This window comes from Netta rufina (assembly GCF_964035555.1).
Source record: "Netta rufina genome assembly, chromosome: 2".
Taxonomy (NCBI): Eukaryota; Metazoa; Chordata; class Aves; order Anseriformes; family Anatidae; genus Netta; species Netta rufina.
This window is the reverse complement of record NC_140124.1, coordinates 3122782-3144760: the sequence shown is the minus strand read 5'-3', so window position 1 is coordinate 3144760 and position 21979 is coordinate 3122782. Positions and strand designations below refer to the sequence as shown.

At 41.9% G+C, this 21979-nt stretch overlaps 1 protein-coding gene across 20 annotated transcripts in view; it reads right to left on the bottom strand.

The window, feature by feature from the left end:
• OBSCN (obscurin, cytoskeletal calmodulin and titin-interacting RhoGEF) overlaps positions 1-21979 on the bottom strand; it is a 185493-nt gene that overhangs the window by 132940 nt on the left and 30574 nt on the right. For 17 of the 20 annotated variants that reach the window (XM_084282486.1, XM_084282500.1, XM_084282501.1 and 14 more), the window contains exons 9-23: positions 19880-20155; positions 18874-19146; positions 17914-18189; positions 17031-17306; positions 13488-13763; positions 11821-12096; positions 9968-10243; positions 9068-9343; positions 7776-8051; positions 6351-6626; positions 5697-5972; positions 4840-5115; positions 3869-4135; positions 3125-3394; positions 2650-2913 (exon numbers count right to left, since the gene is read on the bottom strand). In XM_084282486.1, the coding sequence (XP_084138612.1) occupies positions 2650-2913; positions 3125-3394; positions 3869-4135; positions 4840-5115; positions 5697-5972; positions 6351-6626; positions 7776-8051; positions 9068-9343; positions 9968-10243; positions 11821-12096; positions 13488-13763; positions 17031-17306; positions 17914-18189; positions 18874-19146; positions 19880-20155 (4110 nt within the window). The remainder of the gene's footprint in view (positions 1-2649; positions 2914-3124; positions 3395-3868; positions 4136-4839; positions 5116-5696; positions 5973-6350; positions 6627-7775; positions 8052-9067; positions 9344-9967; positions 10244-11820; positions 12097-13487; positions 13764-17030; positions 17307-17913; positions 18190-18873; positions 19147-19879; positions 20156-21979) is intronic. The other 3 variants (XM_084282499.1, XM_084282503.1, XM_084282488.1) reach the window with 3 other exon arrangements.

Here is a 21979-nt window from a genome sequence, read left to right as displayed (position 1 = left end):
GTGCAGCTGGGTATCTGCAAAGCGCACACCCAATAATTATCTGGTACCAGCATTCTCCCTCTGTCAGAACAGGAAGGTTATAAACCAAGAGTCATGCAAGCTTGCATGAGACACCTTGCACAAAACTATAAAACACTGTTGGTAGCTATCAGGACTAGCCATTTTTTTCCTGTATAAACATTTTTCCATCATTATTTTTATTAACACTTGGATATAACAACAGCCAGCGTCTAAAAAACTCATGCAACTGAAGCTACAACCAACTGTGGTTGAAACATCTTGCTGGAAGAAAACTGACTCAGCCAAAGTTTGAAAAAAACACCTCAGAGTACAACGTGTAAAAGAGGATGCAGTAACAAACTGCCCCACACTGCCCTGCATTCTTCCAGCACGTGGTGACCAGGGAAGTACTGTATTTCCCTACCTTCTCTGGAGACAGTTCATCCTATTTAACTGAGACAGTCGACCTGAATCTAGATCTAAATCAAAATTGTAGTCAACTATGGGTCCTTGAATATTCAGAAAGATACTCCAGAAGGTAATTCAATACATCTACAACTTAAAACACTTATTTATTAAAACATTCTTTTTTTTTTTTTTTTTTTTTTTTTTGTTCTCTGGACACAGAAGGAGCATTAAATTTAGATTTAGGCTGAATGGATCCAAGACTAATCTAATACATGTAGCTGCTGGGCAATGCTAATGTCTGGGTTTTTCTGTCTGTTTTTCCTAGAGCCACTCAGTTTGGAAAAAAAGATGAGCAACATCCTATAGAAGTGATAACCACCACATTTTGTGACACTAAAGCAATGGGTTTTGACAACTGTCAGCCAGGCAGATTTTGAAGATGAAGTTGTCCTAACAGTGCATGAAAGTGATTTGACAAACCCTGCTCTGTATGAGACAGTTTGTCATTAATTTGTGATATATTTGATTCCCACTCTGTTCTTAGGCAAACAACTCTAATTCTCATCTTGCATTCTCGAGCTGCTGCCTCACAGATGGGGCAGAAAAAAACACATCTGTATGAGTAGGGAGATTTGAAGTGGACTAACTTGGAGAGGGACAGGAAATTGCAGGTGTCAGGGAGGAAATCCAGCCTTTAGCTACAGGCACATGCAGCTGCACAGAACCATGAAGTGAAGGACAAAGTTAAAAATTAGAGCCTCAAAAAAATGAGAATCCGTGGGGTTGTTGCTACTGATTTCACCATGCCCAACCTATTTCCAAGCCTAAACCTCTCCAATCAAAAAATGGAAAAAAAATAATATATATATATATATATATATGTGGGAAGAACTACTGGTGAAATTTTTCATGATGTTAATAATATGCACAAAATCCTAGAATGGTGTATGGGGTTTATGTGGCAAGGTTTTGGTAGTGGGGGCTCCAGGGGTGGCCTCTGTGAGAAGAATCCAGCAGCTGCCCAATGTTAGATAAGGGCCGGTATCAGACAGCTCCAAAGGGCCACGCCACTGGCCACAGTGATGTTGTTTGTGCATTTGTGAGAGCAGAGTTAAGAAAGGGAAAAAAAAATGCTGCTCAACAGCAGCTGGGAGAGAGGAGTGAGACCCAGCCCTTTCAGCACTGCTGAAAGCTGTAAAAAGAAAAATCTGAACTAATACAGATAATCAACTGGTTTATCTTGTGTAAAGGTTTGTACTCCCACCATCAGAAGATCACAAAACTGCAAGGCTGGACATATCCAGAAAAATTGTCTAGCCCTTCTCTGCCACTTCAGGACACACTCAGCTCTTTATGTCATCCCAGACAGGTATTTCACTAACTTTTTCTTAAACCCATGATGGAGGCCTCAAAACCTCTCCAGATGACCTATTCAGTCATCCAACTATTAAAAAGCTTTTTTATTGTATAACCTGGATCTTTCTCATTGCAGTTGAAGTCCATTATTTCCACATGGAGAACAGATTGTTCCCTTCCACTTTATAACAGCCTTTTATGTACTTGAAGTCTGTTATCAAGTCCTTCCTTGCCTATTTTTTATGACCTACACAGCACCAATTGGTGGCAGGGGCTTTGCAGACAAGATTAGGTAGTCCTTAAGTGCTTAAATTCTATCTTCATCTATCCTGTAACAATCATGACAAAAGGATGCAGGAAAAAGGACAGAAGTACAGGGCTACAGCTGAGATACCATTAGCTTACTTGAAAGGGTAGCACCCACAGACAGAAGATTTACTCTTGTGTTGTTTTTTTCTTTGTTTTTCTTTTTTTTTAACCCTGACTGAATATAAAGAGTTGTTCTGAAAGAGGTGCTTTATAGAGAAGAATTAGGGCAACGGATGGGTGAACAAGGGAATGGTCTGCTAAAAGCCATACAAATGAAAAAACAGAGTGTACCACGGAGTGAGAAGTTTCAGAAGAAGAATCATCTAACAGGTTTCATAGTCAGCAGCATGACTGAAAGCTCATGGGATGAGATGAAGGCAACAGGAACCAGCCAGCCACATTCTGCTTACTGCCCTCTCTTCCACATTATCTCAGAAGTTTGACTGGTGGCCAAGCACACAGCTGTGTCCCCATGTCAGGTTTGGTGGCAGTGGCCATTATGATAATGGAAGAGACCAGAATCCATATCCAAATCCTGTCCAGAGTATTTACAGACCTGGCAATCATTCAACTTACTTTCCACGTTGATCTTGGCTTGGGTCTTGTCATCAGGACTCTCACAGCAGTAAAAGCCCCTGTCTGCAAAGGAGATGTCCTTAACCACCAAGATATGCTTTGTTCCCTCAGCTTTGATCTCTATTTTTTCACTGGGCTTCAACACAATGCTGTTCCTCATCCACTTCACCTCTGCAGGCTTGGTCAGTTCTACCTCCAAGGTCACTGTATCCTTCTCTTCAACTGTTCGGGCCTCCAGTTTCTTCTTGAAGGAGATTGAGGCCTCTGATAAAGGAGAGAAAATTACAGTAAGAATGTATAGGATCCAGAAAACATGTTTTCAGAAAGAATTAAAAAGGTGTCTTAATTATCTCTAGTCCCAATGAATTATGAGCATTCTTATTTAATGAAGCAAAAGCAGATATCCCCTCCCACAGTCAGAGGGAAGGCCACAGCATCAGTGACAGCCTGTCAAGGGTGCATTATTGCCTCTTACCTCGGACTCTGAGATTGGCTGTGCTTTCTACACCCTCTGCATTGGCAGAGATTTCAGCTGCATCTTCCAGAGTCAGATCAGTGATCGTAAGACTGTGGTTGGTGTCCTTCTGTGAGATCACATACTTCTTGCTGGCTTCGATCTTGACACCATTCCTGAGCCACGTGACTACAGCATCACTGGGAGAAACGGTGCACTTGAACACAGCCTCTTTTCCTTCCTCAGAGACCACACTGTTGAGACTCGTAACAAATTTCACCACTCTGGGAGCTGATGGATAGAAAGAAAATGTTTAGGAGCATGTCTCTGAGGCATGGCATAAACACCTTCAAAGAGCCAACAGATTCAATGATTTCACTGGAAGCATCAAAGTTCATTACTTACAGTAATAAAAAATGGACCATCATATTTACCATCTCTGAATAGGTTTTATGTATAAAGATGCCAGAAGAAAGAGGCAAAGAGGGGAAAAATCCTGTCTTAGATATGGGATACTTAATTCCAGCCTCAAATAAATTATAAAGGTTGATTTGCCCACATATCAGGAGACTGAGCTCATCAATGATGTTCTTCACAAACAGAGGTTCCACAGACATTCAGAGAAATAGTGGAGTTTTGCACTTCGTTGTTAACACAGGGAACAGCATAAACACATGAATAAACTTGGCTTTGCAGGGTTGTAGCAGCTGAGGAGGAAAGCCAAGGATCTTTCCACATTGTCACCATTCAGTTCTAGAGACTTACCTTTGGGGGTGATGGTAATGCTGCTCTTGTCATCTCTGGACTCACAGAAGTACTCTCCCTCATCCTCAGCCCGGATCCCTGTTATTGTCAGGGTTCGTTTGACACCCTCCTCGTGAATCTGGAAACGTTTGCTGGGCTTGATCTCAACTCCATTCCTGCGCCACACCACCTTCCCTCTGGCATGACTCACTTCACAGGTCAATGACACGCTGCCTCCAATCTCAGCATTAACAGCTTCAAGCTTTTTGGTAAACTTCACTGGGATTTCTGAGGTGCAGAGGAAAGAAAAAAATGGCAAGAAAGGAAAAGTTAAGAAATCTGTTCTATGAAACCTGTTCTAGCCAACCTTAATAAAAATATATATGAAAGGTGGAGATTACATTGAAATGAAATTATATTGGCATTATCACTCTGTAAAGCAAGAATTGTACTTTAAAACATGATTGTGTTTGTGTTGTGCCTTTCTTTCTTATTTAACCTAAGGAGACCACAGTGGGTATTTTTATTGTTTCATTGTTTGATTGGTTGTGTTTTTTGTTGTTGTTTTAGTTTTGATTGTTTGTTTGTTCTAAACATCAGAGCCTAATTTGCCTGACTATGCATAAAAACTATGCATCAGCTTTGTCACACTGGTGAGCAGTCAGGAAGAGCTAAGGCTCTGCCCATACCCTACCCACTGGAATAGAAGGAGACAGAAATGGTGTGATAACATTGGAGAGCAAATGCCAGGAAAAGCACCCATCTTAGGTGTCCTTGTTGCCCAAGAGGCCACTGAAGGATGAAAATTGGTCTTTGAAGGCAGGAAGGACTTTATTGGCACATGGTAGGGAAGCCGCAGCAGCTGCAAAAGCAATTCAAGTCTAGAGGTCGGAACAATTTTTGAGAGAGGTACAAAATCTTCACCTTATCCTCCCACAAGAGAAACACAACTGATAGGAAGGGATACAACTTGCAGGCTGCTATCTGCTCACCTTTCACCTGTACTTTGAATTCCTGCTTGTCACTTTTTGTCTTGCAAGTGTACACAGCAGTGTCTGTGCTCTCCGCCAGGTTCACTGTCAGAGTCCTGGACGCCCCCTCGCTCTTGATCACATACTTCTTGTTCGCCCTGATTTCTGCTCCATCTTTGAACCACTTTACTACAGCAGTTTCAGGTGTTACTGAAGTAGTCAAAATGATGCTTTCATGTTCTTGAACAATGAGGGGCTCCTTCTGGACAACTTTATTTTCAAATTTAGCCTCTGGTTCTAGGAAAGACATTAAAATAGAAAAACTAATAACTTAATTCTCCAATCCTTAAACACAGCAATTTTCAATTTCTGTCTTCATGACTCACAGTCACATACCAGCTCCTCTATAAACTCTAATAACACAGGGAATACAGCTGAATCTTTGTGGCTGCTATAATCTTTCGATGAGTGGAAAGAAAGAAAATCACCTGTCAGGTAACCCTAAGCTTTTGCTTTGAAGAGAAGCAGAGGAAAGGAGAGGAAAATACACATCCTGCTACCTATAAAAACTTGTTTCTTAGAGATAAAATGACCTGTATAATATGTGTTCTCCCATTTTTAGGATTCTAAATCTAGTTAAGAAGTATTAATATGCTAAATCTGAATTTATGGTCTAGTCTCTTTTCTGTTTACTCCCTTTCTCTTGGCCTTTTCTCTATATTGAACAATGCAAAGACAATTTCATGCATGATGTGGTTCAATAATGTTGTTCCAGGGGAAATCATGGTTGCAACATGGCCACTGGGTGGGTAGATAACATCCAGTTTTCCTCTAAGCCACACAGAGTGCTGCTTAGTGCCTCCAAAGTGAACACTCACCAGTTGGTTCCAACTTGAAGGTCAGCTTCTGGCCAGCAGCCTCACAGACGTATTCTCCAGCATCTTTCTTTTCCAGCTGCTCTACAACCAGACGACGGGTTTTACCCACAGTTTCTATTTTGAACTTCCTGGAGGAAACAAGCAGCCTGCCATCCTTGTACCATTTTACTTCAGTTGCATCTTCTGCTACCTCACAGCTCAGAACGGCGCTTTCAGTCAAGACGGCATTTACCTCCTTCTGTACCTTTTCCTGGTTTATAAACGCAGGTTTGGGCTCTGAGTGCAGAAAAGGAAGAAAATATTCACAGAGAGATTAAAATGAAGTCATCTTACAGATTTATGTGCATAGGCTGGTAAATACTCACGTTGTCACTTATAAGAAAACTGATTACCTTCACTAGACAATATCTACCCTTCTGTGGAATCAAATTGCAATGTGGAAACTAGGGAAGACAGATAAAGAATGAGATAGGCCACATTGTGCCAAGCTAAAGCCAAATGTTTCAGTTCCTACAAATCCAGGCAATTGGTCACAAGAAAAACAGATACAGGTAAACCCTGAACAGAGTCTATTGCAACTGGACCACTCTGTAATAATTACTACACTTTTTATTTTATTGTCCTCCACTGTAATTCAGACAATGTCTATCTTACCTGTAACATCAATCTTGAAGGTCAGCTTCTGGCCAGCTGCCTCACAGGTGTACTCCCCAGCATCTTTTTTCTCCAATTGATTCACCACCAGCCGACGAGATTTGCCCTCTGACTCCACCTTGAACTTCTTGCTCGACGTGATCAGCTTCCCCTCCTTGTACCATTTCACGTCGGTCTTCTCCTGGGCCACCTCGCAGTTCAGCGTGGCATTTTCTGTTAGTGCAGCTTTCACCTCCTTCTGCACCTTCTCCTTGTTTGTAAATACAACTTCTGGCTCTGAAAAGAGAGAAAGATTCAGCATTTACAAAATATGAAGTTGCCCAGTCCCCTTTGGGCTTACAGAGAATGCTGGAAACCATCTCTTTGAGTTGACAGTACACATCTAAAGCTACTGGAGGAACATGCAAACTGTTCCATGGGGGGTGGGTGTTTTTTTGTTCTTGTTGTTTGCTTGCTTTGTTGTTTAGTTTTTCAAAGAAGCTTTTAGTTGCTTCATGACAAATCACAGAAAGATTAGTGTCTCAGTGCAGCAAGCTAAGAGATCACCTGATGGATCATCATCACTCTATTGCAGGCCCCAGTTAAGGCAGGAAATATTTTGGTTGAAGTTGAGTGCAAACTGATAAATTCCTAGTGGCAGAAACTGCACCATGCTGTGTCAGAGCCCCATTTGTTGATTTCTCTGGTTCCAACTGCCTCTGCTGTCCGAGCAGCACCAGATCATTTTGTCCAGTGTGAAGCGTGCTTGACCAGGACATCCATGGTCAAGACTGTATCCTTACTTCCTATGTGACCTTTAGGAAAGCCTAGCTCATCTCACATTATTGCATCCAAATTGTGAAATACCCCTGTTCTCCAGGAGACATCTTAGTCAGGCACTTGCAAGAGGAGCAGTAGGCAGACTGAGTCAGAAAACTGAGTCCATTCTCCCACTCTGAAGCCCCAGAAGGGCAATGCATCTTGAATGACACTCCATGCTACTTTCTCCCCCAAGCTGTCATTTATCACAGAATCATAGAATCATTCAGGTTGGAAAAGACCTCTGAGATCATCTAGTTCAACCTTGAACCCAGTACTAAAGTCCACCACTAAACCATGCTACTAAGTTCTACATCAACACATTTCTTGAAGACCTCCAGGGATGGTGACTCAACCACTTCCCTGGCCAACCTATTCCAGTGCTGCACAATCCCTTCAGTACAGAAATTTCTCCTAATATCTACCCCAAACCTCCCCTGAAGGAATAAGCATAATAGGAAAAACTTGGGAAAAAAAAAAAAAAAGAAAAAAAAAAGAGCAAAAAAGTGCATACTTGAAAAAGAAGCAAACTTGAAAAATTTGAAGCATAATAACTCTTACAAAATAATAATCATTTTTCTAAATATCCTAGAAATAGGAAGGATGGAGCAAAGTATTTTCTCTCACCTGTAACTTGAATCTTGAAGTTTAGTTTCTGGCCAGCAGCCTCACAGGTGTACTCCCCAGCATCTTTCTTCTCCACCTGATTCACCACCAGCCGACGAGATTTGCCCTCCGACTCCACCTTGAACTTCTTGCTCGAGGTGATCAGCTTCCCCTCCTTGTACCATTTCACGTCAGTCTTCTCCTGGGCCACCTCGCAGCTCAGCATGGCATTTTCTGTCAGTGCAGCTTTTACCTCCTTCTGCACCTTCTCCTTGTTGATAAAACCATCCTCCACTTCTGGAATTGAGGGTAAAGCAGCAGATTCAAAAAGTGAACCTCTTCTATACAGCCCTTCCCAAATGCCCACATCAGTCTTTGGACTGTGGTGCTGAGAGGATGGCAATCCCACCCAGATTTCCTTCCAGTGGTATCAGCTGAATGTTAACATCTGAATTAGATCAAGTGCCAGTGAAGGACTCCTTCTATTTAGATGGCCTGAAAACTGCTTTCACTTCTACTACCATCATTCTCCAAAATATGCAGAAAAATTCACATTTCCCCAATGTCCAGCAGCGCACCAGTGCACAGAGCTGTTAAGAAGTTTGTATAAGTGGACAGAAATTAAATTGTCCAAACAAGCTGAGAGCTGTAATTTACTTTGACAGCAAAAGCAAATGTAGGCTTCAGAAACAATCTTTGTGTGTTCATTCTGTGTTTATTACCTTTATTTGCCCAGTGTTTCAAAGATGTGTCAACCCAGAACTATGCTTCTCTAATGACTTTAAACTAGCTAGCCCCCATGGTATTTGCTTAGCACTGCACGGTGCCAGAATCAAAATGCAATCTAATACGTGAACTCTTCAATTTGCTTTAAATTCATCAGGATACGACCAAGGGATGTCAGGGTTAAATCCCATTCTTGCTCATGTTATGTTGAAGAAACTTGTTTTCCTCAGCTACCACTTCTGAGAATGGTACTAGTATGGCAGAACTGATAATAAAAAGGTTTCCTCTGTAGAATCAGAGAATGGATTGGGTTGGAAGGAACATTTAAAGATCATCTAGTCTGATGATTTTTGTTATCGCTGCATCTCCATTAGATTAACAGATATCTTGGGCTTAGGCTACAGAAATCCTCTAAGTTCTCCACTTTCAAAGAAGCAGACAGACCTAACAGTGTGAATGGACGTGAGTTAAACAGCAGAATTTAAATACTCCATCAACTGACTGCTGAGGTGGAATTTGTCAAGCTATGCAACTTGTCTTTCCTTCAGTTTTGGGGGGGATGTAAAACAGATGAAACATTTACTCACCTGTAACATGAATCTTGAAGGTCAGTTTCTGGCCAGCTGCCTCACAGGTGTACTCCCCAGCATCTTTCTTCTCCACCTCACTCACCACCAGCCGACGAGATTTGCCCTCTGACTCCACCTTGAACTTCTTGCTCGACGTGATCAGCTTCCCCTCCTTGTACCATTTCACGTCGGTCTTCTCCTGGGCCACCTCGCAGCTCAGCGTGGCATTTTGTGTCAGTGCAGCTTTCACCTCCTTCTGCACTTTCTCCTTGTTTGTGAATACAGCTTCTGGCTCTGGGGGTAGATGGGGAGAGAGAGACACTAGTCAGGCCACTTGAAAGAGAACCTGGAGGCAGAGAGGGAGCTGGAAAACTGAATCCATTCCCCCACTATGGAGGCCCATCACAGCAATGCATCTTGAATGACACCCTGTGCCACTTTCTTCCTTCAGTTGCCATTTACTTGATGCCTTAGAGACCTGAACTTGCACAAAGCTTTCATGTAATGTTCTCCCCACAGGCTGAAACGAGCCCTTCCAAGACAAACAAAAAGTGTGCAGATGTGGGCCAGACACCCTATTGCTACCACTGTGTCCCTGCTCTGAAACGTTCTGGGAATTAGCTGCACCGCAGAGTTGTTCCACTTGCACCAAGACACAGCGATGGAGAGGTGCAATCAGAACCTTCCTTTTTATGGCCCTGTTGCCACAGTGAAGAGAAACTCTTGAATTTTTTAAAGGATGGAGCTGCCTCAGAACTGTACTTGGAACACTTTCTTGCTTTTCCCTATCAGAGCTAAGTCATCCCCATGACATTCTCCAAAAATCTGAAGTGTCATTGGAAAAACTCTTACAGAATAATAATCATTTTTGTAAATGTTCTAGAAATAGGAAGGATGGGCCAAAGTGTCTTCTCTCACCTGTGACCACAATTTTGAAGTTCAGTTTCTGGCCAGCAGCCTCACAGGTGTATTCCCCAGCATCTTTCTTCTCCAACTGATTCACCACCAGCCGACGAGATTTGCCCTCCGACTCCACCTTGAACTTCTTGCTCGACGTGATCAGCTTCCCCTCTTTGTACCATTTCACGTCGGTCTTCTCCTGGGCCACCTCACAGCTCAGCGTGGCATTTTCTGTTAGTGCAGCTTTCACCTCCTTCTGCACCTTCTCCTTGTTTGTGAATACAACTTCTGGCTCTGGAATTGGGAAATGTTAGGGAAAACATATATAAGATACAAATAGCTTGTCATGCAACCCTCCATTATTGCTGTCAACAGCTTTCCTCAGAGATAGACCTTTTGGCTAAGTCATAAGCACAAACAGCTTCTGAAAGCCCTTCAGTGCCTTGTTGCATCCAATAGAGGATAAAGTTCTCCCAGTCCAGATTATAAAATCTTTCCACAGGGAGCTAAGAAGAGTTCTTCTTTCAAACAGCGTAATAAGACCCTTTGTAAATGAAACTGAAAGGCAGAAACTAATAATCTACTACATTTTTTTCTCGAACAGCTACTGCTATCAATGACATTCATTGTTTGAAGTAAAATAATGGTTCGGTTTTACCCTGTACCATTCCTACAAATGGCATAGAGCTATAGTAAAGTCATATAACTGAATCATGAAATAAGTATTACTGTATTTTTTATAGCACAAAGGAGAGTTGCCATCTCTCAAACCAGAACGAGGCACATTTGTCTCTAATTTCCTTGTAGGGTCACTCCCCAGTAATATATACCACAGAACACACACACAGCAGAGCAAGCAGAGTGAAATCCAATCAGCTTGTATCTCAGTGAGACCCACAACTGGCAGTCACATGAATCTCAATGCTGTAATGTCATGCTTTTGCTCAGACCACACTGGGAGGAGGCCAGCCACAAACCACCTCCAGTGCAGAAGATAAATAACCACATTCTCAGTTGAGTCCAAAATAAAGAGCTTTGAGGTGTGAGTGGTGCATTGGGCTGTGTAGATGCACACACTTCAAAGATGACACTGTTAGATTCTAGTGTGAATCCTCTGAAAGAAAAAACAGCAGGTCTTTGCATCAAATCCAATTCTATCGTTTCACGTAAACTTCTGGTAGTTTTGTCTGTTTTAGTTTTCATTGCATGCATCTTTAGAGTTTTCTTTCTGTGCACAGTTAAGAAATGACTACATCAAAACTAGGTAGTCCTCCCTCAACTCTTTCAAACAAGACTGAAGGAAGATTTATATATCATGACAAACGAAGTATGGGGTACTGTTTGCAACAAAAATAACTAGCAGCAAGAACAGAAGGGTATGTACTGATGATAGAGTTGCTTACACAAACTGCTGGATATTGTTCTGAACTTACATTCAAAGTGTGTTCCTCAATTCCTCACAAGGCCATATTGGTAAAATCTTTCAGCAAAGCCATGTCTTGTATAGATATGGTAGAAGCGAGCTCTGTCCCAGTAGAGACAGAAACTACAGATTCTTAGACTGGAATTAGAGATTGCTAAAGTGTGGAAGGACTGTTGTATGTTCGTCTTGTTCTTAAATCCTATTTCTTAATAACTATTCTTGGTCAGTCTCTGAGAAAGAATACTGACATGCATGGATTTCTCTCTTTCCTAAAGTGTCCAAGCACATGCACATCAATTTTTAAGAATAACGATATGCGTTCTGTTGCAGAACCACATAGGTCAATGCTGGAAATAAATCGCTGGAATTCTGGAATCAAAACACTAGGGAACTGTCTTAAAAGTTATGACCAAAATAAATAAATAAATGTAAATAGGTAATCTCTCACCTGTGACATCAATCTTGAAGGTCAGTTTCTGGCCAGCAGCCTCACAGGTGTACTCCCCAGCATCTTTCTTCTCTACCTCACTCACCACCAGCCGACGAGATTTGCCCTCTGACTCCACCTTGAACTTCTTGCTCGACGTGATCAGCTTCCCCTCCTTATACCATTTCACGTCGGTCTTCTCCTGGGCCACCTCGCAGCTCAGTGTGGCATTCTCCTTCATGACTGCCTTCACCTCCTTCTGTACCTTCTCTTTGTTCACAAAAGCATCCTCTGCTTCTATAGAGGGAGACAATTTAAAATGCAAAGATACAGTCACGCTGTCCAAAAAGTTCATAACAAAATGCAAAATTCAGCTTACAACAACTTAATGCATCTTTGTCATTTTAGAATAATTCCATACCTGCTAAAGTGAATGAACATGATCCAGTTTTAAGATGTTATTTCTATAAGTTAACAACCTAACACTTCCTTCTCTGGACAACTAGTGGACTACTAAAACCATATATTCTTCATACCTTATAAAGTTTTAAAGCAAGTAAGGTTTTTAATCAAATATTTTCCTAACTTAAGCACAGAGCTGTCCCTAAATGAGCCACTTGCAACCCCCTTGGGTATCTGGATGGAAATCTAGCTACTGTCATGCAGCAGAGAGGGATGCATTAGGTTGACCTCCTGAAATCCTTCTTAACTCCATTTCTATGTGGTTCATGGAGCTATGCATAAACTTGTTTCTGCAAAATCTGTTTTTAAATGAGTATAGTATTTGCATGGTTACATTAATTAGAAATTGGAAGCCAACAGCAAACAGCAATTATGAACATGATGTGCTCTGTGATATCTAGGTATCAGGAATAATTCCTTCTAAAATCTGTGGTAATTGAAATATTTTGTACACAAAAAATATACTCATATTAAAATAATATGCACAACCAGTATTTATTTGACCTCTAATTACATGCTTGTTTCAGCCCTTGTCAGCAGGAATACTGCATCTTTTAGTGCATACCTGCAAACCAATCTCAGCTGTGGAGAGAATCTTCAAGAGTGAAAAAAAAAGTTTATGTTACCGAGCCCCAGAAGCCACTGATGATTCTCAGCAGTTAGGAATCTGACATCATGACAGAGATTCACTCAACTTTAGCTACCCAGGAGGTAGAACTGGTCTCAGCTCCCAGATTAAGGCACCTAAACTTAGATTTCCCAGTGAGAATGTGCTACTGGAAACCCTGCTGTAGTCAGGGGTCACCCTGTCAATGGTCACTTCACAGACTGCACTGATTAGGACCACATTTCAGTTGCCCACATACGAGTGTCTTGGGCAATTTGACACACCCTGTTCACCCAAGATGTCTTCATGAGGCTGGGAGATACACCAGGGACTCTCGGGAAAGCTGCCCATTTCTAGTAGGGCAGCTGGATGTCAGCCAGGGATCTCCAGAACGTTTCAGGAATAACTGGAAGCCTACATGCAGGCATCTGAACCAAATCTTATGTTCATCTTGGGAACAGATAGAAAGAGGTAAGATGCATCTACCACACCGTGAATCAAACTCAGTTTTGTAGAATGACAAATAAAATAAAGCTGCAGAGTGCATATAAACTCAGAATATGTTGAAGGCAGCAATTAATCATGATAGGAAACAGTACTGAGAGAATCTCTCTCCTACCTGTGACAACAATCTTGAAGGTCAGTTTCTGGCCAGCAGCCTCACAGGTGTACTCCCCAGCATCTTTCTTCTCCACCTCACTCACCACCAGCCGACGAGATTTGCCCTCTGACTCCACCTTGAACTTCTTGCTCGACGTGATCAGCTTCCCCTCCTTGTACCATTTCACGTCGGTCTTCTCCTGGGCCACCTCGCAGCTCAGCGTGGCATTTTGTGTCAGTGCAGCTTTCACCTCCTTCTGCACCTTCTCCTTGTTTGTGAATACAGCTTCTGGCTCTGGCATTTGGAAATGTTAGAGAAAATATATGTAAGATACAAATAGCTTGTGACTGGAAGATATTATACATATTTTGTATACACATTGTATAGGACAATTTCTTGTAAGGAACATTGCTTTACAGATGTGTTTATCATACATTATAATACAACCTCTACAGACAGTCCTCATAATCATTCTGTCTCTCTAACTATTCTTTTCAAACAGCTGAAACTCCTCATTTTCAAATTTCTTCTAATGAAGACAAAGATAAATCTTCACCTTTGTATTTTTTTCATATTGCTACAGTCTACATTTGAGTTTAGCCAAATACAACCCAATTATGAATCGCAGACTTCACTATCACATTATTTACAGGAATTTACCAGCATCTGAGTATGTCAGGTTAAGACTGGGTATTTTTCAGAAAATATCTTTTAACTTAATTCCAAGGAAATTATAAAGATACAGTTCTTAATATGGAAAAGTACTTGGCTTAAGTTAATTTTCATAGCTCAGTTTTATGCATAAAATACAATTTTCTGTACTTGGAAACCTCTGACTTTTCTGAAAACTGACTGAGGGAATCTTCTCTCAATAATTAACACAGGCAAAATGAATTGTTTAAAGACACTTTCTTCCACAGTTCCCTTTGGAACTTCTGTCTCAACAAATGGAGTGGGCATCAAAAGGATATCGTGTATCCTTTTGATAAGAATTTCAGTGTATATCATGAATCTTTAGATAATGAGATTGCAGAACCAACTCTTTTTACTACACTTTTATCTCAGTCTCTAACGTGTGCATCACTTTGTGTGTTTTTTATGATAAGCTAAAGGGCCATAGTTGCATCCCAATATTCAACACTAAGAATCTAAACTTCAGGCTGTCCCTAAAATGGATGGGTTTGTGCTACCAGTGGAACCCTGGAATACAGGAACCCTGAAAAGCTTTCTGAATGCAGTGGTAAGAGGATAAATTAAGATTCAGAAAGCCATTGCACTTTGGGATAATCTAGTAAGACGAGGACTTCTGCAGCAAAAGAGCCAACCACTCAAAGAGTACTCATAATCCCCTCCTGACTTTCACACTAGATCATTTTCCAGTGAGTGCTGGGCTTGCACGTCACGTTACAGTGGTACACATGAGAAATACAGCAACAGTAGCTAGGCAAGCGCTCTCCACTTACGACAGAGAGGTAAAGGTGTTAAATTACCTTGTGCCGCCATGAAGTCACCCAGTTTGAAAGAGAACTGAAATCCCTTGGTTTCTGAGGCAAACAGCTAAGAATAGCCCTCAGCTAGTGAAATTCAAGTGTAAAAGCCTTACATTTCTGCGTTTCCTATCTTCACCCGTGCAGTAATGTATGAGCTGGCTTCAGCAGCTGAGGATGAACTTGGTTTATTCCAATCCATGCCACGGTCTTTCCATCAATGTCCATGTTGTGTGACAGATGTCTCTCAAACCTAGCCTTACTGTAATCCGTCCTCCACTAAAACTGGCAATTTCCTGAGCCAAAAGCATGAGCTATACAGCTCGTGATAAAGATCCCAAGGCCCTCAAATCACACCCCATGTACACTACGAGGTGTGGGGACAGTAACAGCTGATGGCTGACAGTCAGGGCAGCAGCAAAGCTTTGTGCTATAGGAGCAGTTGTACATTGCATGCTGAAGACTCAGGGAGTGGGATGCCCCAGGACAGGGAGAGCAGAAAGACTGCAACCTTTACAAGGAAACAGAACGCAAGCTATGCCCTGCAAGGACTTCAGGTCTCCAGCATATGTGCAAGCAGGAAAGTCAGTAGACTCCCAGTGCAGTTGCTCCTCTACATAGCTGATAAAGAGCCAGACCTCAGCCAGGATTAAGGTCCAGCATGTTCAATGCCAAAAGAAATTCGGAAAGAAAGAAATTTGGAAAGAAAGAAATAAATTCAGAAAGAAAGAAAGAAGTTCAGAAAGAAAGAAAGAAAGAAATTCAGAGAGAAATTCGGAAAGAAAGAAAGAGAGAGAGAAAGAAAGAGAGAAAGAGAGGAAGAAGAGAGAAGAGAGAAGAGAGAAAGAGAGAAAGAGAGAAAGAGAGAAAGAGAGAAAGAGAGAAAGAGAGAAAGAGAGAAAGAGAGAAAGAGAGAAAGAGAGAAAGAGAGAAAGAGAGAAAGAGAGAGAATGGATTCCTTGTTCTGATCAGCTCAGAATATGAAACAAAAACCATAAAGTTAACAGAGAGCCATCTGACTTATGAGCAGAGACAGCAGAGTGTAACTACAACCAATAAAACAAAACAAAAGCCATTCTTATCAGCCGATTCAGAAACAGTCAGACCTCTCACAAAATTTACTGATACCAAAGAAATCCATACTGCAGTTAGAACAAGAGAACTGCTTCAGTGCTAAATCCTCAGACTCCAAATCACATTAATACAGAAAAAAAAAAAAAAAAAAAAAAAAGCAAATATAAATACACATTACTGGACTCACGACTGGTCATTACAGACGTAGAACTTGGAAGGAACAGTCATCTCCTTTGGATTCAACAGACCACAGACAAATGCAATGCATCAGATTGAAAATTTTTAGGGCAGTATGCTACTATCAACTTCCAAACCTTGATGCAGTCACAACAAAGTAGGGTGTTGTAAATGCTACTGTTGCAATATTGATTGGTAGACCAGTGTTGCACAGTTCTCGTAACTGCATAAATCACATTCAGGTACCCAAAAGCATCTGATGTTGAAGTAATTGGTAAGGGAAGAACTGGATGAAAGGTTGTTAAAAACAACTCATAACTCAAGTTGCACGTATCTGTACCCACTTCTGTTCAGCATTCACAAAACTGTTTCATGGTAGAGTCATGAGGAAGTGTACAAGTATGTGTTTGCACAGCTAGACAGTGGAATAATCAAAGAAATTCTCTGTTTTGGTACACAGGATGTCGTGCAGAGAAAACATGAAATGAAGAGGAGAGAAAACAGTTACTTTCATGGATGAATGGCAAAAATAAGGGAAGGAATACCAAACTGGTAGAGGTCCTTTAGGTCAGTGCCCCCTAGCAAAAAACTCTAGATTCAATATATGACCCTAAGTAGGCGGAGGAAGTTGAGTGGCTGATAACAAGATACCTGCATGTAATCAGTAGACCTGCCAAGTTTGACACAACCTCACTGAAACGGTAGCTTAGGCCAACACCGAAAGGCAGCCTAACAGTATTTTTGGACTGAGAGAACAGGAGAGAACACCTAGACACAAAGAAAAGGCAATGAAATATCACCCAAAATGGTGGGTTTCTCATACCTGTGACAACAATCTTGAAAGTCAGTTTCTGGCCAGCAGCCTCACAGGTGTACTCCCCAGCATCTTTCTTTTCCACCTCACTCACCACCAGCCGACGAGATTTGCCCTCCGACTCCACCTTGAACTTCTTGCTCGAGGTGATCAGCTTCCCTTCCTTGTACCATTTCACGTCGGTCTTCTCCTGGGCCACCTCGCAGCTCAGTGTGGCATTTTGTGTCAGTGCAGCTTTCACCTCCTTCTGCACTTTCTCCTTGTTTGTGAATACAGCTTCTGGCTCTGGGGGTAGATGGGGAGAGAGAGAGAGATTAGTTAGACCACTTGAAAGAGGAGCAGGAGGCAGAGAGACAACTGTAAAATAGAATCCATTCCCCCACTATGGAGCCCCAGTACATAATGCACCTTGAATGACTCTCCCTGCCACTTTCTTCCCTCAGTTCCATTTACCCAATGCCTTAGAGACCTGAACTTGCACAAAGTCTTACTGTCCTGTTCTCCCCACAGTCTGAAACTAGCCCTTCCAAGACAAACAAAAAGTGTGCAGACGTGGGGCAAGCACCCTACTGCTCACCGCTGTGCCCCTGCTCTGAAATGTCCTGGGTTGTTCTGCATGCACCAACACGCGGCGATGGAGAGGTGCAATCAGAACCTTCCTTTTTATGGCCCTGTTCCCACAGTGAAGGCAAACTCCTAAACTTTTTAAAGGATGGAACTGCCTCAGAACTGTACCTGGAACAATTTCTTCCTTCTCCCTATCAGAGCTAAGTCATCCCCATGACATTCTCCAAAAATTTGAAGTGTCATTGGAAAAAACACTTACAGAATAATAATCATTTTTCTAAATGTTCTAGAAATAGGAAGGATGGGACAAAGTATCTTCCCTTACCGGTGACAACAATTTTGAAGTTCAGTTTCTGGCCAGCAGCCTCACAGGTGTATTCCCCAGCATCTTTCTTCTCCACCTGATTCACCACCAGCCGACGAGATTTGCCCTCTGACTCCACCTTGAACTTCTTGCTCGAGGTGATCAGCTTCCCCTCCTTGTACCATTTCACGTCGGTCTTCTCCTGGGCCACCTCACAGCTCAGCGTGACATTTTCTGTTAGTGCAGCTTTCACCTCCTTCTGCACTTTGTCCTTATTGATAAAACCTTCTTCTACTTCTGTAGAGTGGGAGACGCAAATTAAAATGCACAGGTATGTTTGTGCTGTCCATAGTTTTCACAACTTAATACAAAATCCTGCTTAGGAAAGTTTCACACAGCTCTGTCATTTCAGAATGGTCCCCACACTCAACTGAGATACACCTCAGACCCTGTGTACAGTCTGAGGGCAACACAACACTGTTTCTGAGCAAAATGTTGCAATGCCTTAAGAGTTCAGGTTCTTCCTATCTCAGTGGATGCACAGGATACCTGTCTTGTTGCTCCATAATGTAATGCACACGTAGGTATCTGATCTTATCTGCCACTGGTACTCATACATAAGCCTTATCCACTCTAGGTATCTTCTTGAACCTGCTTCAAGATCTGTTTTCCAACAGATGTGGGAGCTGGCCCTACCTTTATCCCCATAAATCACAACAGCACATATCATTGTTTGCTTTTCCTTTACCAGGTAGTCAGAAAACAGCAAGGTTGGTTAAGTGAGATTCAGGTTACAGATGAGGACACCAAGCTATAAGTGTCTGTGTGACAGTGAATGCACATCAGCTGATTGCCTGATCTCTGTCACTACCTCAGTGAAGATCTATGCTACCCAGTCACTGGAGCATAGAAAGTGATTTATTCTGGTCTGTACCAAAGGAGACTCATGGGCCATTCCATGATAAGAAACATCTCTCCTACCTGTGACAACAATCTTGAAGGTCAGTTTCTGGCCAGCAGCCTCACAGGTGTACTCCCCAGCATCTTTCTTCTCCACCTCACTCACCACCAGCCGACGAGATTTGCCCTCCGACTCCACCTTGAACTTCTTGCTCGAGGTGATCAGCTTCCCTTCCTTGTACCATTTCACGTCGGTCTTCTCCTGGGCCACCTCGCAGCTCAGCGTGGCATTTTGTGTCAGTGCAGCCTTCACCTCCTTTTGTACCTTGTCCTTGTTTGTAAACACATCTTTCTCTGCAAGAATACCACAATAGTCACACAGTTTTTTTGCAGTAGTCCTCTCCAGTGCTTATTCAAGTTATCCCTATTTCACTGTACTTGCCCCTAACAGAGCAAGTGCTGGCCCATTAGGGCAGGAAAGCACCTTCTCTGCTTTTCCACTGGTAAATGATGGGTGTGTGGGAACTGTGGGACAATGTTAAAAAATTCAAGCACAGAGTTGGACCTGAGGCACCAATATGCACCGCCTGAACCCTCCTCTTTTTCTCTTCTGATATTTCTCTCAGCTTCCAGCGAATAAGAAAGGAACAGCCCTCATATCTAGGAATCACCCATGTTTTTTTCACCTATCTGAGTCACTTAAATTTAGCAATTCTCCATCTAATCAGTGCTCTTCAACACCCCCCCTTCCCTTTTATTTACCCCTGCACCTCTGCTATCGCCTTGCACTGTAATTCTGCAGGAGTGTTTCTGCAGACACACCAGCTGACTGCGAGAGGTGCAGAAGTAACCTCCTTGCCTATCATTTCTTGAAGTTACAACTAAAAGTGTGTGTAAAAAACTGTGATACTTGACTGCACATCAAGTCCTACAGCTGAAATATTGTACCCAGAGAGGTTTTAAGATCATTCTCCAACTGTCAGATATTATTCCAAATGTATTCCTTGTTTCCAAGTATTTTTTTATCTTTATTCGGAGTATTATTCTGAGTATTCCTTGATCTTTGGAATTTTGGGCATTTTCTCACCTCTGACTTTGACTTGGAATGTTACTTTGTCGTTCTTTGTTTCACAGGTATAGCTCCCTTGGTCTTGCAGTGTCACATTTTTGATGATGAGCTTGCGGTGTGTCCCCTGAGAGATGATTGTTGTCCTCTGGTCCTGCTTCACCTCAGTTTGATCCTTCTTCCATATGACAGTTCCACTTGCAGCCGACACCTCACACACAAGCTCAAGGTTTTCAGAAGGACTGACTGATATTTCTGGAGTTGTTTTGGGCTTGTTGACAAAATTAACAGCTTCATCTGACAAGAAAAGGAGAAATCATTTTATGCCTTTATTCAGGATTATTCAGCACAATGTTAAGATATAGTTACAACTGATTGTTATTGCTAGTCACAGTTGGGTGATGAAGTTTCATCTCTGGAGGTATAAAGGTACAGATGTGTGCATGGTAATACTGCAGTTTAACTAGGGCAGGGCGTTAGCAGACACAGCAATAAGGTGCCCTTACAAGTCAGAAAAGTCCTCCCTCAGAGATACAGCAGAGTTATCTGTACTGGGGAACTCACTGCTCAAGTTTTAAGAGAGTTAGTACACAATGGTCTCCAGTTTGGAAGCCGGGTATTGATAAATATTTTATAAATGTATACAATTTTTTTTATAAATGTATACAAATAATATTCAGTGTGTTTTAGTCAAATACATGAAATTTTAAAATCTTTGCAATCTTTGATCTTTTAAATCAAGCTGAGATGCCCTCAAGTTACTGACAGCCTTTTATTTTTTCAATCATTTTTTCTTTAACATAAATTCAGTTTTCTGTATTTCTGTATTATTTCTCTGTATTTCTAATGTTAAAATGAAGGCAACTAAGTGGAAACAGTCACCTTGCTTGCAAAATGTGAGCAAACCTACTCAACACGCCGTGTCCCTAAGCTAACAAGCAGTGTTTGATGAGCACGTCAGGTATTTCATAGCCTTCGTTCCATCAAGCCAGCCCCTGCCTGCACAGCAAGCTGATGGCTGTCAGTTACCAGCAATCTTGGCTCAGTATTGTATTTCTGCTAGCAGCAACTGTTTCTTTCAGTCACTGAATGTACCAAGGACACTTGCTATGCTACACTCATGCCAAGTTTGTGGCATCAGGAAACAGATATTTCATTAAAAACTGTAATCATTAGGAGTGATCTATTCTTTTAAAACTAGACAAGCAAGGAAGGATGCTCCCTCCTGAGTCCTGCTATTCAAAACTGTCGGGGTAACTCAATACCATAAAGGCAGATTGTTTTCCTGCCCAAAGACCATATCATGACTGTTTGGTACTTCATATTAACAACCTGAAAACATTTTGTGGTGACATGTGAAACAAGTTGGAAGTTGCCCTAGCTAAGGTTTTGTTAACAGGCTGCAACTCATTCCTTGTTCATCAAAAAGTTCGTGGGGATACGCAGATACGTTGCAGATGCTGCTGGTTTGGTTTTTGTTTGTTTGTTTGTCTGTTTTGGAAAAAAAACAGCAAACAGAACTGGGGGCAGGATGCGGAGTGAATACTTGAGCAAACACCACCTGTAAGCTGGAAGCAATCCCTCTAGCTCAGTAAACCCTCTATGAATCCCAAGCCCAGTGCTGTGCTAAATCTATCAGCTCTGCTAAGTTTTTAAGTTAGCTGATGGACAGTGTCACAGGAACTCAGATGTACTGCTACAGGTCACAAGCAGGGAGATGTTACTTCTCTTAAATTGCATTGCACTGCAGCACATGGATACAAAATGAGAAGCCTGCACTAGAGTTTTAGTTTATAACTGAGGACTGGGTTGAAAAATTAGGCTCAAGACAGAAGCCAGAAAACCACTTTTAAGAGAAAGCTTCCCACCAGGCTATGCAAATTGAGTCAGCAGAATTTCACAGATATTGAATTTCACAGATAATTTCTTGTGTTATTTTATACTCCTGCTCCATCCTGAACTGGAACGCATCAGTGAAAAGCATTATTCTTCTGGGCTTGATGTGAGAAGTGCATGCTTGAGCATGTGCTTTATGCTGATGGGTATATGCCATGAACTAATGGCTGGGCTTACAGCACCTCGGGGAGACATCTCAGAGATCACAACGTCTTTTGGGAACAA